At 36.5% G+C, this 16665-nt stretch overlaps 1 protein-coding gene across 1 annotated transcript; it reads right to left on the bottom strand.

Annotated features, from left to right (window-relative positions):
• Positions 1-730: 730 nt before the first annotated feature.
• LOC140772632 (uncharacterized) lies at positions 731-16496 on the bottom strand. Its single transcript, XM_073114793.1, has 14 exons — positions 16292-16496; positions 15055-16186; positions 14141-14981; positions 13498-13993; positions 12116-12267; positions 8527-12036; positions 8174-8386; positions 7151-7354; positions 6812-7015; positions 5094-5249; positions 3813-4166; positions 2379-2811; positions 1617-1707; positions 731-958 (listed from the first exon to the last, which is right to left on the bottom strand). Exons 1-14 carry the CDS (start codon positions 16383-16385, stop codon positions 751-753), a joined length of 8088 nt encoding a protein of 2695 aa, XP_072970894.1. The 5' UTR covers positions 16386-16496; the 3' UTR covers positions 731-750.
• Between the last annotated feature and the right edge of the window lie 169 nt (positions 16497-16665).

Below are 16665 nucleotides of genomic sequence, written 5' to 3'. Positions count from 1 at the left end.
ACAGTAGTAATTCCTTTTAATAACCATAAGCTGATGTACTAACTAGGGTGTAAATGAATCGAGCATGAGCAGGATGATTCCATCGATCGAGAAAGTTAGGTTTGTTTAAAAAAAAAAATATTATTAAACTTAAGATTAAATTGAAATGTTATAACTACGTTTATGTAATATATATATTATATTTGACTCGAATCTATCAAGTTGAGCTTGAGCAGACCTGCTCAACTTATACTCAGCTCAAAATTTAAATCGAGTCTAAAAGTGTTTATTTTTCACACCCCTAACACTAATTATAAGTCGAAAACTAGCCCTCTTCAATTCTTAAAAAGATAATGAAAAAAATATATATATAAGAGATATCTATCCTATTTATCATGGATCTGTAGGACCAACCACTATCAGCCAAAATTGAGAGATATCTTAACAATCTTATCCCTGGATTGTGAATAGTTAATTTAAAGAGAAAAGGTGTGCTCACAGATTTTCTAGGATCTCGATATGCACTCAATAGTTAAAAAGATATTAAATCTTCTACCAAAATTACTGTAAACCTAACAGTCTCAGTGTATAAAATATTTATTACAGTATGCAACTCGTTTGCCTAAGAGTATGGAAGCATAGATGGGAACAGCTGCCTATATAATACTGCAATCTTCTAGATCTACAGATAATAACACATCACGATTAACCAAATTGCTTTAGTAAATGAATAGAGATTGCAAGAAAACCAGACAGTAAACAACTCGCACATTATTTATTATGCAACAAATTATCTCTTTCCCATTCAAACAAACCAAAACGCTCTAAATCATCATATGACAGCACTGGTAAATCTAACAGCTCCCCGCCAAGAGCATTTGAAAATATGATCAGAAGGCTCCGACAAGCCTGGTCTTCTTCCATTTGCTCCATCTCTGTGTGCACCGAAACAAGGTCCCTCCATGGTTGATAATATGACCTGCAATTGAGGATGAATGCTCACATGTTAAGAAAAGTATATGAGATGAAGGCAAAAAGAATTCCAGATCGGTTTGGTCCAAGATGGCTATCTCATCAACCGAATAGGTTTAGCCCTGAAGATCAGACAGTAGCAAGGTTCTCAGAACTTCAGTAATGGGCAATAGCAGAAAATGGAAAGCCAAAGGAATTGAATGAAAAACCTAGATTCATATATAGGTGTAGATAGAGAGAAGTATTTCCAGATATTCCACAGATTCTTGATTGAGATAAAGCATATCTCATATAGAACAGTGGTATATTTCTAATATTTAAATAATTTTGCATAAAGCATCATTAAACAAATTTTATTCGTACTCAGGGGACACCCTTTATTTCAGTTCAATGGAAACAAATTTCTCCAATCTTAATTGGTGACTCAACTGACAAAATCATTCAGAGTGATTTAAGACTATTAGTACTTTCGGAGTGATGTCTGATAATTCTCGATTTACATGATAATATGATATAGACCTAACGTTATTGACTCAAGTGTAATATTTCTTCTTCACTCGGTTCGATTTACGGAGATATCATAAAACAAGAGGAATAAACAGACAAGCACTACAAAATATCATAATTAATGTAAGAATAATGTCATGATGATGTACAATGCGTACCATCTCCAGGCAGGATTGGTTTCAGCTGGACAGCATATCTTTGAGCATAGGAAAGCAATTTGACCACGATTGTCATCCAAAAATTTCCTAACTGGCCAACAAAAAGCATACAATGAGATGATTTGCTAAGCATGATAGAAATAAGCATCAGATAATCCACATACTGAACTCCTTTTAAACTATAATAAAGGAGATATACACTGTTTTGCAAACATAGTTAACACTCGTTAAATAGCATGCTACATGGCCTTGTCTAATCAACTGCAAGAGAATAGAGAAACATCCAAAATGAGCTTACTGGTAAAACTTATATGGACAAAAATGAATCCAATTAAAAATTGAAAACACATGCCCCATTACTCTATATGCCAAGTTTGGTCATCACAAAGCAATTAAACCAAACATTATCATTCTTGACTTTGAAAAGTCCTTTTTAACTTGGACTTCCCAAAGTTTCTCAGGACTGTGGTCTATTTGATTAGCATATTCACTTCGTCTAGTAGTTCTTCAAAAATTCACTAATCTAGTTGTCTATCGATGACAGTGGACTTCAAGTAGGACTTCAAAAATTCACTAATCTAGTTGTCTATTGATAACAGTGAACTTCAAGTAGGACTTAATGCACATAAATAGCAAGTTGAACGGGTAATACTTACTTATATCACAGGTCGCTAAATTCACCAAAAAAATAACAAATATACATGATTTGATCATATCCTGACAAAAATGAAGCAATTTGTTAAAATACAAGGGGAAGCATACCTCTTGGACTGGAAGTATTGAGGAGCAACAAACAAAGAGACAATATGACTGAAGGAAGACATTCGTTGTTCCTTCCGAGAAGCTGCTGAAGGTACAATATTTTGACAGCTAGTGTTTCATTTGCATCACAACTTTTTACTACTTCACCATCCTCTATAATTACATATTCCAACAAAGACTGCACACTTTTGATATCTGGTCCGCTCAGAAGAGCATGTGTTCTTGTTTTAAGAGAAGATTGCGAAATGATTCCAATAATTACTGAAGCTGTCACCCACCGCAAGATCTTTGAAATTCGGCATTCCTCCCCTTGTTCTTCGATAGAAATAAGCAAATTGGGATCAAGTTTGTTGGTTAGAAATCTACGGTTGGAGAATAATTGTAAACTGACCGATACTGCCCAGATAAGGACCTTCGACAGATTCACTTTATCCTGTCATCATATCAGCAAAGCTCAAAATACTAATTAGTATTGGAAAAACGATTAAGAAAAATATAATATATAACTCACTAAGATGAGTCAGAATAACAGCAAAGAAGGTAATAAATAGCATATTAAAGTAGTTAAGTCTTTCAAGATTGGGGACATCAATCCAAATATTATTTGCGTTCTTGTTAGCTTTTAACATTTAACCCATTAGGGGTATAAACGAGCTGAGCCAGAGTGAGCCGACTCTAGCTCAGGCTCAGATCAAAATTAATTTTGAGCCCTCCAAAGATATTAATAAATATTATATTTAAACCGAGCCTATCGAGTCTTAAAATTAGGCTTAGGCTCGGCTCAACTCAAGCCAAATCGAGCCGAGACCGAGCTTCAGTCAAGTCGAGCTCGAGCCATTCGTTTATTTTGACACCCCTATAACCCATTTCTCTGATCCCTAGCACTGTTAGTTTTCAATAACTCACTGAAAAGAAGAAAGGAACTGCATGGTGCTGAAAATTTCATGATGACTTTCTAGTTGTCAAATTTTGAATTAGAATTTAGAAGTATCAAAATCAGAAGATGGCATGAAGTAACATGAGAATATAACTTCCCTAGAGATAAAGGATTTTTTCTAGCCAGAAATCAAAACTCCAGAAAATGAGGCAAAGTTACATATTGAGCCGACAGGCTTTGTGATGAAAGTTATAATTGCAGTGAATGTAAGAAGAAATTTTCTTTCAAAACTCCAGAAAATGAGGCAAAGTTACATGTAATTGCAGTGAATGTAAGAAGAAATTTTCTTATTTCACTGTCAGACAAGAAAAAGCTCTTCAAATCTGTTCCATCAAGAATTTATATCTATTCAAACAAGTGATGAACATAAACATCAGTGAAAGAAGATAAGATGTCAAATTCCTAAGTTGTAATTATGCAATGAAAGACTTACAAGGAAAAACTAAATATAATTAAATCTTTTGCAAAAGGATAGAGTACATCAGATTGGAAAATACCAAGTGAGATATAATTGGCACAGGCGCACTCATGAGGATGACATCAATTCCAAGTTCCATGGTGAGACTGAAGTTCGTGTTACTTAATTCACCATTAATAGCTCGGTACAACATTACTATGCCATCAAATGATAAGGTAAAATGTGGTTGGTATATCTTCCTCTTTTGTGATAACCTCAATGTTGATACCATGACACGAAGCATATAATTTACTAAGGCAACATTTTCTTTCAGCAACTTGAGGGCCCTCACAAACAGCACATGTAAGTAAGATGAAATTTCTGACAGCTGTTCAAGGGCAAACTCTTGCAGCCATTCCATAATTGGTCTTGAGGATATCACATCATTAACAACCTAGAAAAAAGTATGATGAATATTTTAAATACAGATATACCTAATGATTAATTATAATCAAGAAGAAAGAAAGTGAGCACTTCACCACTATACATATACACCAAAATCATGAAGAGGGAAAAATACATTTAGAATTATTAAGAACAGTCGTTTTGTTCTTACAAAATGTAGATTCTTTGTGTTAAGGAAAAAACTTACGGCTGCTTTATACAAAAGAAAAGGACAAAATCCATCTTCCATTGCATGAATTTGATAGCTGAATTAACATTTAGATATGTATAAGAAACTAAGGATTGACTAGAATTTCTGTACATACGACCACCTTTTGTCAGTTCAATTCCAAGAAAATGTCCAAAGATGAGATACGGCACTATAATTTGTTCCGAGGTTTGAGCCAAATTCTTAAACATTTTGACCAGCATTACATAGGAACTAGACTGCTAGAATTCTGTAATCATGCAAGCGTAGAATTAATTATGTTAATATTGGAGAGAAGACAGGTGGCTGGAGGTACTGACTATTGAGTGTAGTTCTGGGGGTTACATATGCGAAAAGATAAGCTGTTAGCCTCTTGCCTTACTGAAATTTTCGGTCTCAAAATAAACACGTTTAAGTGTTAACTATAAAATGATTACACAATCAAGAGAAGAAATAAAAAAGGTTACACAGATGCACGCTAGGAATATAACCATCATTTGTCTGCATATTGCTATTCCATTTTTCACATCCCCCGGTGGAGCAATAATAACATAGAGAGTTATGCATTATAGCAACATTTCGTGGGTGAACACAAAGTTGTGCGTCACAACAACACTTTATGGATTGTCTTGAATAAATAATGTAATGGTGAAGCTGAAACATAAAAAGAAAAGAAAAAATATAAGGAAATTAATTTCATTCAAAATGGACGGTGTAGTACTATATTACCTTCAAAACCAACTCAACTATTCTTAGAGAATTTACTTTATCTCCATCAATTGTTTCGCTGTAAAATGAAAGAACAGATGACAGCCATGATAGCAAACCACATTCCTTTAGTAAATGATGAGCTAGCAATGGCAGTCTGACAGACTTCTTTATTATCTGCAATGTAAATAAGGCAAATCAATTTTTTTTTAAGGAGACTATACTGATTTGACAAGCTGCAAGAAAATTTTAAATAAATAATATCATTACCAGGAGTAGAGTGAGAAGCAAATTTGGCAATGCATATATAACTAAATAAGTATAAAACATTTTTGGTTCTGTAAATATACTATATTACCTTCACAAAATTATGCAGCTTTGAAACAAGCAGTATACATATCATACCATTTCAAACAGACCAAGATAGTCAGAAGCGTGGATTTAGATCCAGTGCCTCAAATGCTGCCTAGGTGCCCAATGAGACTCTTTGGTCAGACACTCAATTTTTTTCTTAAAACTATATAAGCATGGAATATTTACTGATTAAGAAGGCATCAATTTCTGCAGTTTGATGTAGTAAGAAGAAGTCATCTAAAGATTGCCGAGTTATTATAATTGTTAATCTTAATAGGCTTCTAGTAGGAGAAGCAGAAAATTTTCTTTAAGAGGAATGTGTACACCTTGCTTTTTGGATTTATTACATTTCACACCCTCTTTTTGCTATTTATCACATTTCACATCCTGTTTTGACAAATAGAAGCCAACTCACCTGCTGGTTAACTCGAACATAAAAAAGAAATATCAAATATGCCTCATCAATTGTAGTCACCCCAACCTAATGGGCTTTTACACAATTATTAGCCTGATTATACAACATGATAGATTCTTATGCTACTTTTCTCCTCTTAAACCTAAAGGTATGTGACCGTTAATTATACGATATTTTGGGTTTTCTCATATTTTATAGAATCTTCTTTCGTTTTTGTACTGTCCTCAACAACTGGCTAGATTTCAACCTAGGTCATTATTTGGACATTATAATCAAAACAGGTGGGTCCTTCTGGATACAAGCAAAAAAACCAGTGTGTAAAATATAATAACTAATAAGTACAAAAAAACAAGGTGTAAAACGCAAAATGTCCCTATTTTTTAAAGGATAATTGTGAAATGTTCACTATAATTGTGACTGTCCTGGATGCACGTTTATTATCTTCACTATGATTGTGTGACCGTCCGGAGTACGCGTCAACTAGATCACTATCATGTTACCATATACTCAATATTTACTGATGTATTTGTGCTTATGATGTGTTTCTCCATGTTACTAAATATTGTCTCTCAATACTCATACACATTGCTTCTCTGGATATGCATAGATAAGACATTACAATAGCTACACCTTTTTAACTGTTTAAGCTCTTTCGGTAGCACCCATCTGGCACCTGAGCATATTGTAAGGACTAAAAAGAGGTTCACCACCTTGGACAGTTCAGGAGATCTTTCATGCAAAAGCATGGTAACCACTCCGTCTCCTCACTACCTACCAATAACCTCTCTGCTTGCCACAGAATCAAAGTACTGTTCCTGCATCATGCAACGATAACACTGACTACAAGCAAGACGTATCATGCTGTCTTGCAATTATAATTCAACTCTTGGGCCATTATAAACCACCTTTAGTTATCATGCTTATATACTGTCTAAAGGAAATACATAATCAATATAAACTAAAGAGTTACCTGAAGGATCAGAACCTTTGATTCAGGATCAGAAATTGAAGAGGAATAAAAGCTCGATAAGAGCTCCAATATATTGTTCCGCTTATATATTTTAGCATCATCAAACAAATTAATTCCAGAATATAATAGATGAAGAATCCACAGCCGATCAGCTTTGAAGTGGATGGAACTATTTCCAAATAATGTATGGAATAGTGGAACACTCTGCATAGACAGTTATTTTAGATGTGTAAGAAGTCATCAATACAATAATAACAAGAACAATGGCGAGAATCTAACAGCATTAAACAAATTTGAAATCTTGAAAGGAACAAAGTGACCATGAAAAGGAGGAAATACCACTAGGTTGACACTGGGAGAGCGCATTAAGAATTTGCTAATTGTAAAGAACTGATTCTGAGAAGGGTCCAACAACGTGAAAGATGCTTCTGCAGCAAAAATAGCAGTTATGGTAGGTATCTTTTGCCATGCTTCAGATATCCCATTTTGCAGATAAGTTAGAAGAAGCTGAAGCTGCAATATCTCCTTGCTTTTTCGAGAAGTCTGTTTCAGATAGACAAGTTACACAAAATCTTTAGGGAATAGTTAAGCCAAGAAAGCTCTTCTCTTCTGTAACTTTAACACTAAATGTACGAAAAAGGAAGCACATAAACAAGTATGCATGCCTGCCATCATTCCTGAAAATGTTCTTAGAAACAGAGGCATAGTAATGAAATAAGAAACATAAAATGTGTTCAAATGCCTCTCCACTGGTATCTCTGTGGTTGAGACACCCGGTTCTCTATTAGGAGGTTGGGACTTCATATTTTTCCAGAATTGATCTATTGCTCAACTAGAATTTATAGAATCTAGTGGAAGCATAAATAGATATTCAAACAAGTAGTTTTTGTAGTTTTGCTGTTTTGGCTCAGATAGATGGTGGGGTTTAAGCTAAAGAGGATCTGAAAGTAATAGTTCAAAGTTTCGACTCTGGTTTTGGCTGGTTTCGGTTTTGACCCCTAGAAGAAATGAATATTTTGGTCCAAAATAGAATGGTTTTAACAATTTTGGTCCAAAATAGAATGGTTTTCATTAAGTTTCGGCTGTTCCATCTCGGGTGGAACTTCAAATCCCCTTAGTATAAGGATCTCGGCCTTATATATCAAGAGAGTATCCGAAACAATATATGTTAGAATCAACAATTAAGGATATTTTCTGAAATTCATGCAAAAGGTCCTGGCTTCGTAGGTGAACTTTAGAACACAAAGTCATGCTTCAGTTTGTACTCCTATTTAAAAACTCCATGTCAACATACAAGGACTGAAGAGAATTGCATTTGCATTATTCAACCCATTTTATGATGGTGTCAAGGAATACTATTACCTCCAAAGCTTTCTTGAATCTACCAAGGGACTCATACCCCAATTTCCTCAACTCTTCATCAGCAGAGGATATACTAACCAATGTGATTGCAAGAAGCCCTAGTCGAGAAAACTCTACAGGATCAATGTAACCCATCAACAGACTATGAATTGAGAAGCGTAATATAAAAACAGGATCGTATTGCTGAACCATGTCAGTGCTAGGAGAGTCTACCTGCATGAGATATTGTCAAAGATATCACGTCTTTGCGGTAAATCAAATAAGAAATTTTCGTAGAGGTTACAGATATCGTAGAGGTTACAGACAGCTTAACTATCATAATCAGAAAGCAGCAATAGAAAAAATATTGGTACCTCTAGAACATTCAAAAACTTATCTTGAAGAAGCTTTCCCAACGATAGAGGAGCAACCTTTGAAGATCTATCATAACAAAAATGCAGAACTGTCCTCACGCAGAATTTTGAATCCACTGGTATGTTCTCTCTAAATAGCATTTTGCGCCTTTCATTTGTATCATTATCAGCATTTTGGTTGTTGGATGCTAAACTATCAAGTTTCAGTTCTCTTTGAATTTTCAAGGCAGAACTCCCCCAGAGATAATCCATTTCGGCAATACAATCCTGCTCTAAGCCATCTGAGGACTCTATCTCATTCATAAGATGAAGTATCTCCAAGTCCATTTCACTTAGAGTTGCACCATAGATAGATAAAAGCAAAAAAAGCAATTCTTTTGACTCCATGACACGAACAACTAGACAGTCATTACTTTGTCTATTCTTCAGATAATAGAGGACTCTGAGCAATCTAATAATTTCCAGCTTTCTCTTTTCCACAGTGTAATTTTTCTCATTCAATTTGCAATCCATATCACAGTGGCCTCTTCCTTGTAACATGTTTCCCTCAATAGAAGAGGCATCAAGCGACTTCAAAATGCTAGGTAGCGGCTGCATCAAATTCCCAGGAGTAGAAATAGATGAACATGTAACAGAATCATGACAGATAAATGTACACAAAAACTGCGAGTGTCCTAGCAAGAGTTCCAGAATTTTGGCAGCAGAAAATCTCCCTTCTGATAGGACAACAAGAATGCAACGAATTGCTTTTAAAGTGACAGGATCCTCAAACCTATGAAGGAGAGAAGATCTGATAAATAGATTAAGAAAAGGAATTGACTTTGCCTGGGTAAGGTAAGTTTGGATCTCTAAAGACAATTGGATGATATTCATCAGAATTGAATATTCTAGAAAACGAATAGCATTACGGTGGTCAGCAGTGCAAAATACCACATTGTTTTTCTTTTGGGGAAAGTTCCTGACAATCTGGTCCAGCGTGCTGACAAGGATACTAATAAACCTCTCTTTTGCATGATTCAATCTTTTAGATTCTTTTCCCAAACTCATCTCACTGAATCCTCCTTCCATTTCACTTCCATAAATTTGTGATGAACTGGTTGGAGGAGATAACAATAACTTTACAAACGAGATCTTAGCAGAAACTTCATTTGTAAGTTTCAAAGTCTCCTCGTAGGAAAGAGCATTAATTTTCTTAAGATCACAATCAAGTAGTTCAGTTGAGTCAGTTGAGTGTGGACAAATTGACTCAAATATTTCCAACCGCTGCTTTTTACTTATTGAGTTCCTATTTAAGAGGAAAAGGTAACGCAGCATAATGATTGAACTCCCAAGAAGAGTGTGGTTGAAAAGACTTTGAAAACCTTCAAGCGATGCAGGTGCAACTTCATGATATTCTTCCTCAAAAATGCTTTCAGAGACGTAATTCTTCCAACTAGAAAACCCCCTTAAAAGTATCCTCGAATAAAATTCTGATATCCTCCCATAACATCGTAGATTCTGCTTATTTTGGTACAAGTTAGATGTAATATATGATAAAGCAGCAGGCAACAGGAGAACAAAATCATTCTCAGATAAGATGTGGTCATACTTATCATCCATCACTTTACCCCTGAGTGGCCATGCAGCATTGGCATTCAAAGCATCCAGAATAGACAAGTCCTTGCTTAAGATACCCAAGAATATTTGTCCAAAAAGGCTCATGTGCATAGGGCTTACTTCAATAAGCAATTGCAATGTTTTTGCTTTGACCTTACTTGTATGAAAGAAACAATGTAACAGCCAATTCATGGGACTGCTGATGATCATCCTAGATAATAACATATATAGAGGAAGAAGGATAGATCTTGGTCCTGCAATTTTTTGGTTATGGATCCGCTCAACTATCTTAAGTAAACAAAGATCAGCAAATTCCAGATTCAAGCATGTTGCAAAATGCAGAATACTATAGTAAACTTTTTGAAGAACTGCAGCATCAAAGCTCCTAACTTTCATGTCCCAAAATAAATAAGATATTGATTTCAGATCAGGCTGTTGTAGATAAGCATATAGCATCTCAAATGCAGCATCACTGATGTATAGATATATAAAAGCAGCGGAAGTCAATGCAGATGAGCAACCAGAAACGTTGGATTCTAACTTGGAGAGCATCCAATGTGCAAGTTCCAGAAGCTCAAAAGGAGATATGAAACGCATCAAGGAGCGAAAGAGGTAATAATTAGGGATAAGCGGTATTAAATTTTTCCTCTCATAACATTCCTCAAACTTTCCCCTGAATAATGACATTATCTTTCTTACCAGGAGCTTCGGAGCCTTAAAGACTGATTCAAGGAAAGAATCATGGTTGATAGAAGTATTAGCTGCCAGAGCCCCCATTTTTAGCAAAAAGTCAAATAGCTTGCAAAAAAAATCCAGGATATAATGGTCCACAGGATGAAGGATTTCCTTTGAAAAGGTTCTGAAGGCCATGTCTACAGTAGCAACTTTTCCATTTGCATGGTCTTCGCTATAGGACATAGAGCATGACAGGAATGACGTAATTACAGGGTGTTGGAAAACTATGTCTACTACATCTTGAACATGCTTCACAGCAGAAGAGGTCTCCGTTGATTTTGTTTCAGCAGTCAAAAGTAAAATACGCTCAAATATATAATTAACAAGAATGCAGCAAATCTGAAAAAGTTCCTCAAGAACATCAGATGGCTTCGCAATATAGGATGACAGTATCTGAGCGCTCCAAAACAGTACATATCTCAGGAACGAAAATGATTCCCTGATTGACCCTTCCGATATCTTAACTCTGAGCAGTATTTCAACTGAACGCAAGACATCCATCCATCTGGTCTCATGTGCTATGCATTGGCTAAAGCTCAAGAGTGCAGAAAATATTACATAAAATGGAGCATCAATTAGAAATTGACAAAATGCAGCAGCAGCTGATTCCTTAGAAACTAAATGGTTTGAGGATTTGGCATTAATGGTACAAAGTACATGCTCATTATCACTGCTGATTGTATTCGCAATTTCACCCTTGATCAAACTGAGACCATTAAAGAACATATCTGGCCAAAACTTGGCTGTTTTAGCAAGATATTCTGGTTCTAGGAAAAGTACTAAGGACAAGAATGGAAGATGAGATCTTAAATGGACACTGGCAGAAGTGAGAAGCAAAGGAAAATTCTCTATTAGATCCTCAGGAGGTGCACATATGATTGAAAATGCAAAAGCAGTGGCAACTCCAGCTAGCGCAATAGAATGCCCCTTATGTACAAATTCCTGTACCCTGTCAATTACAGTGGATAAAGAGCTCTCATGTCCTTCAGAAGCAATTTCTGATAAGTGAAAGAGATTACAGCTCTGTTGATCTATAATTCTCCTTGAAAATCGAAGCAAATTTTTTAAAGGTCTCCATTCACAAAGAGAAACCTGAGAATCCTCATCTTCTGATAAACAATCCTTAAACTTTTCAGTTAACACCAGATTTATCAGACCAGGTAATATGTTCATGTCTACCTGTCAGACATTAATCAATCACGTGTAGTAACAAGAAAGATGCACATAAAAAATTGTTTAAAAAGCTAATACCACATACCTGGGACTGCAAAATTAAGCTTAATGTATTGCAGACATATAAAGAAATTATGGATCTCTCGTGCAATTTAAAAGTTCCAGAATCTGAGTCAAGTAGCCTGAGGCACTTCTGCAGGATACAGAAAATGAGAGGGCTAAATCCAGGGGAGTCATCTGCATACCAAATAATAAAGGCATCACAGAATTGTCTAGAAGAATGGGCTTAATTCACATTGAAATGCAGACGTGGATGTCCACTCATTAAACAAATATATGTGACATAATAGCAGACACTTGAATAGGCAAATGTCAGTGACAAATTCCATGGATAAGATACCTAGGCTGGGTTTGCTAGAGTGCATTCAATTTTACAAAAATGCTAATAATATTGAACAAATATGAAAAACTAAATGATTGGTAATTAATAAGTTGCTGACGGTTCCCTTGCAAGACAACAAACACTTCTGACAGACTGAAAGGAATCAAGAAAACTGAAATATCTACATGAGACAAATTTTCAACTTTCAAGCAAATGCTGCAATTGGTTATTGAGATTCATCCCAAGCAAAAGATAGTTTCAGGAATGGAAAGACAATCTTATTAGTTTCTCAGCCAAGTATATCAGTCCTAAAATCCAAATTATGTTCATTAATCAAAAAGGAAAAATATAGTTTCAGGGGCAGAAAGGCAATCTCATTAGCCACTGAGCCAAGTATATTTGTCTTACATCATCCAAACTATGCTCATGAAAAAAAAGGCAATCCTGGGTGAGATCATATCATGAGAAGACAACTTGAAGCAGCTCAGACTTTGCAGTTAGTTGATTGAAGAAATCTACTACACCCAGTACCAAGAAAGACAAGCACACAAGTAATTAAATGTTAATTTCTGAGGATAAAGCTATCAATTTTACATGCAATAGAGCTATAAGAAAAATGTCTTCTGGGATAGTTCCACATAGTACTACTGCATGCTCTTAAAATCCATCAAAAAGGGGCACTGAGTCACTGACCCATTATATAATCATTGCAGATCTAATTAATATAATGATTGTCAAACACGTGAAAAAGATGAACTATTTGAATATGTTTATACCTCAGAAACATAGCCAGAAACAACTTAGATTATGTAAAATCATAGATCTGTGAATTCTGTGATTAGTATAATCCGTCATTTTGAAATTCCAAGATCTGAGAGCAAAACTAATTAAACACCATGATAATGGACAAAAGAAAAGGACAGGAATTCTTCTTCTGAAGATTACGTTTGCAAATTGTACAATATTAAAGTGCATATTGTAGTTTTCGACCAAAAATATAAATTCAATGGAAAGGAAAAGAAAAAAACTGGAAAGCAGGATCTAGTATGAGCATTTCCCTGTATTAAGGTAATAGAACAAATTACCTTCAAAGTGGTCCAATTTGGAGATAAGCTTGTGCATGTGATCTAAGTACTTGTACAAATTGTTCCCAACTGTTGAAACAGCATCACAGAGAAATGAGACCACAACAGAAGACAATTCATGATATAGTTCAGCTCCTAGGAATTCTATTGCATACGTTTTTGTCTTGTAACCTGGTAAGAAGAATAACCAGGCATCAATCTCTGCAAAGTTCTGATCAAAGGCACCAGTGCTTATCATGGCAGCCCGTACCAATATGTATGCATGATCTTGAATGCTTTTATGTTGTGAAAATAACAAAATGTTGATTAGTGGCTGCAAGTGCTTGTACATTAACTCAGGAAGTCTTCCTTGTTCCTTACTTCCTGCAGACTGTCCAATGTACTCAACTAGTAGAGACAATAAAGACTGTAGCTGTTCAGTAGAGAGCCTTAGTGGATCAGGTGGTATGATCCTAAAGAAGTCAAATGATCCATCAAAAGAAATGGGCATAGCCCGCTGGCAAAAGTGAAAAGAAAACATTAGCACATGAATACAGTGAAAGTGACGTCTTCACTTTACGAGGGCAGCCTTCCTTGTAATAATAGTATATGCATCAACAAGAAAAAAATGTCCCTAAAATAGACTAATGAAGTTGAACATTACCAGATAAAATGCAAGAACATCAAGAAGCTTTGAATGAAAAATATTTTCTGTGTCCTTTGTCTCGTAGGTAATCAATTTCTCTTCATTAAAATCCCAGAGGTCAGCAAAGATTGCCATATGATCATTCACCAAGTCCAAATCTTGTTTTTTGGATACATTTTTACCTTCTTTCTGATCCTCAATAATGTTATCAGTGGGCTCAGCATCTATCCCACATATAACTATATCAACATCCTCATTAGAAGTATCAGTTTTCAATTTCTTTGCAACAACCATAGGAAGTGTTGAGCATCTCTTTAAACTCTTCCCAGAATGTTTTGGATGTTTATGACTAAGTGAAGAAAGTAGCTTCAAGAGAACTTGAGGATCAGGTAGTAAAGCTCTAACATCATCTTGAATGTATTGCTTCAAAAACGACAACTTCTTTGTGCCTACTTTATTTGCATGGATTCCATCAACCGAATAATTATCAACTTCTATGGAGCAACCAAATCCTGGAAGACCATGTATTTGAGCTATTACTTCCCCTGACACATCAGATTTTGATTCTACATCCATCCTTGACACCATGCTATCAATTGCCCTGATGAGACTACTCAATGACCTGACTGATTCTAAGGTAAGTCTTAGAGAACCATGCCTCACAAGATCATCTGGATGCAGCAAGCCTTTATTTGTTACTGACCGGGAACACACATGGGGAACGATGGAATTCAAGATATTCCGCAAGTTGTCATCATCAACATCTAACGGATCATGGGAACTAGAAGCAAGAGATAATACTACGGCATCCCAATTTACAGAAGATAAAACATCCGCTGCAAGGGAAATGGCAGCAAACCTGCAGAAGACTTATTAAAGAAAGAAAAAATAAGATATTGAAAAAAAGGCAGTAATCACATATGATGACTAACCATGAAGAGGACGAGCGTGGTTCAAGATGGTAGGGAAACTCGTTCATGTAAGCCGAACAAAGAGATGGTCTCTTACTTACAATGGCCAACAGCAACTGTTTGTGATAAGCAGCCTCTGTAGCTTTCAACTTCTTCATAAGCTCAAACAAACGCTTCTCATTGCCTTTCAAGTTCGAGCTTGGCATCAGGCCATTCCTAGGATCAGTACATACCATAAGCAAAATCTCATGCGCAATGTCAGCAGCAATGCCTGCTGTCGGATTTCCTGATATGTAGCTCAGTTGCTCAAGGGTTGCACTACCAAAAAGAACACTCCTAAGCCCGGCAGGGATGAGAGAATCATCAGTTAGCACCTTATCCCGGAGTGCAGCAAGAACATAAACAACTGTCTCAGAATCATCAGTTGCAAGGCCACGGAGCACCCCTGAGTACAAGTCCCTCTGCTGAAGGATCCACCTCAACAGCCTAGGATTCCCAACTTCTATAAACGACATGGCAAATCCAACAAATGCCCGCCTTGTATGATTCTTCACTCCCTTTATTGACTCTCTCCTTCCCTTCTTCCCAATCCCTGAGAGATTGGGAAGCACCGGAAGCTTAAAATCAAAAGTTTTCGCAACTTCAGAAGCTAATCCAATACCACGCTTAACAATTGAAGCTAAAATATTTAGTGCGGCACTCTGCCGCCTAGACTCTTGGCTCTTCAACTCATCATAAATGGCATCAATTTTCTGCTCAATTATCGAATGGGCAAAACTATCGAGACTTCTTCTCATCCCAAGATGTCGCGACTTCCCCTCCAGATGCTCAAGAACCACTGACAGCAAAGACAATATGTGGGCCACTCCAGACTTTCCCTGATGAATCCGCCAAGCCTCCACGAGCTCCAAGCATTTCGGCGACAGCTGAATCAGCTCGCGGAGAATCCCCCCACCTAAATCCCCTCTCAGCAACCCAATGAACTCCTTCGATGCTTCTGAGTAAATTTTCACTTCAGGGGAGTGCAGATTTTTCAGGATTTCAATAATTTTCGCTCTAAATGAAAACCCAACAGAAGGTTTCCACTCCTCTGCTCCTAATTCTCTCCCCTCCTCTTCCTCCTCCTCGCCTTGTCCATCCAATCCATCTCCATCTATCAACAGGCACCGTAGATATCAATAACATCTCAAACTCGATAAGAACAACAACGGAACAATAAAAATTAGGGTTTAAGGAGAGTAAATTAGATGGAGCGTACCATCGGGGGCTTGGCCGGCGATGTCGAGAGGGGAAAGATCCCGAAGTTCCTCGTGGTTGAGGCCCCCCTCGAGTACCAAATCGCCGCCTTCCATCGGCGAGATCGAGGAGAGCTCCCGATTGAAGAGGAGCGTCGAGTTTTAGCGCGGGGTTTTACAGGGACGGGGGAGGGAAGAAGACGAGGAAGAAGCGGAGGTTTAAGTAGAAGCGGTAGGGTTTTGTTTAAGGAATAGCTTTTAATAAAACGAGTCGGGTTTGAGTTTATGTAAAGATTTATATGCGGTTAATTTTACGCATATGTTATGGATCCGATACTCTTAACGGGTCGAACTTCCTAATTCGAATTTCAACAAATAATCTCAACCCGTTTATTCC

The sequence above is a fragment of the Typha angustifolia genome, chromosome 12 (assembly GCF_048772165.1).
Source record: "Typha angustifolia cultivar Huaian chromosome 12, ASM4877216v1, whole genome shotgun sequence".
In the NCBI taxonomy this organism is placed as follows: domain Eukaryota; kingdom Viridiplantae; phylum Streptophyta; class Magnoliopsida; order Poales; family Typhaceae; genus Typha; species Typha angustifolia.
Note: the sequence above shows the minus strand (reverse complement) of the source record. Positions and strands in the feature narration are given on the sequence as shown.

Coding starts and splice junctions, on each gene's coding strand:
- LOC140772632 (XM_073114793.1), bottom strand. CDS start 16,385: ATGGAAGGCGGCGATTTGGTACTCGAGGGGGGCCTCAACCACGAGGAA. Junction 16,187..16,291: donor CGCCGGCCAAGCCCCCGATG/GTACGCTCCATC, acceptor GCCTGTTGATAG/ATGGAGATGGATTGGATGGA. Junction 1,708..2,378: donor CAATACTTCCAGTCCAAGAG/GTATGCTTCCCC, acceptor TTTGTTGGCCAG/TTAGGAAATTTTTGGATGAC.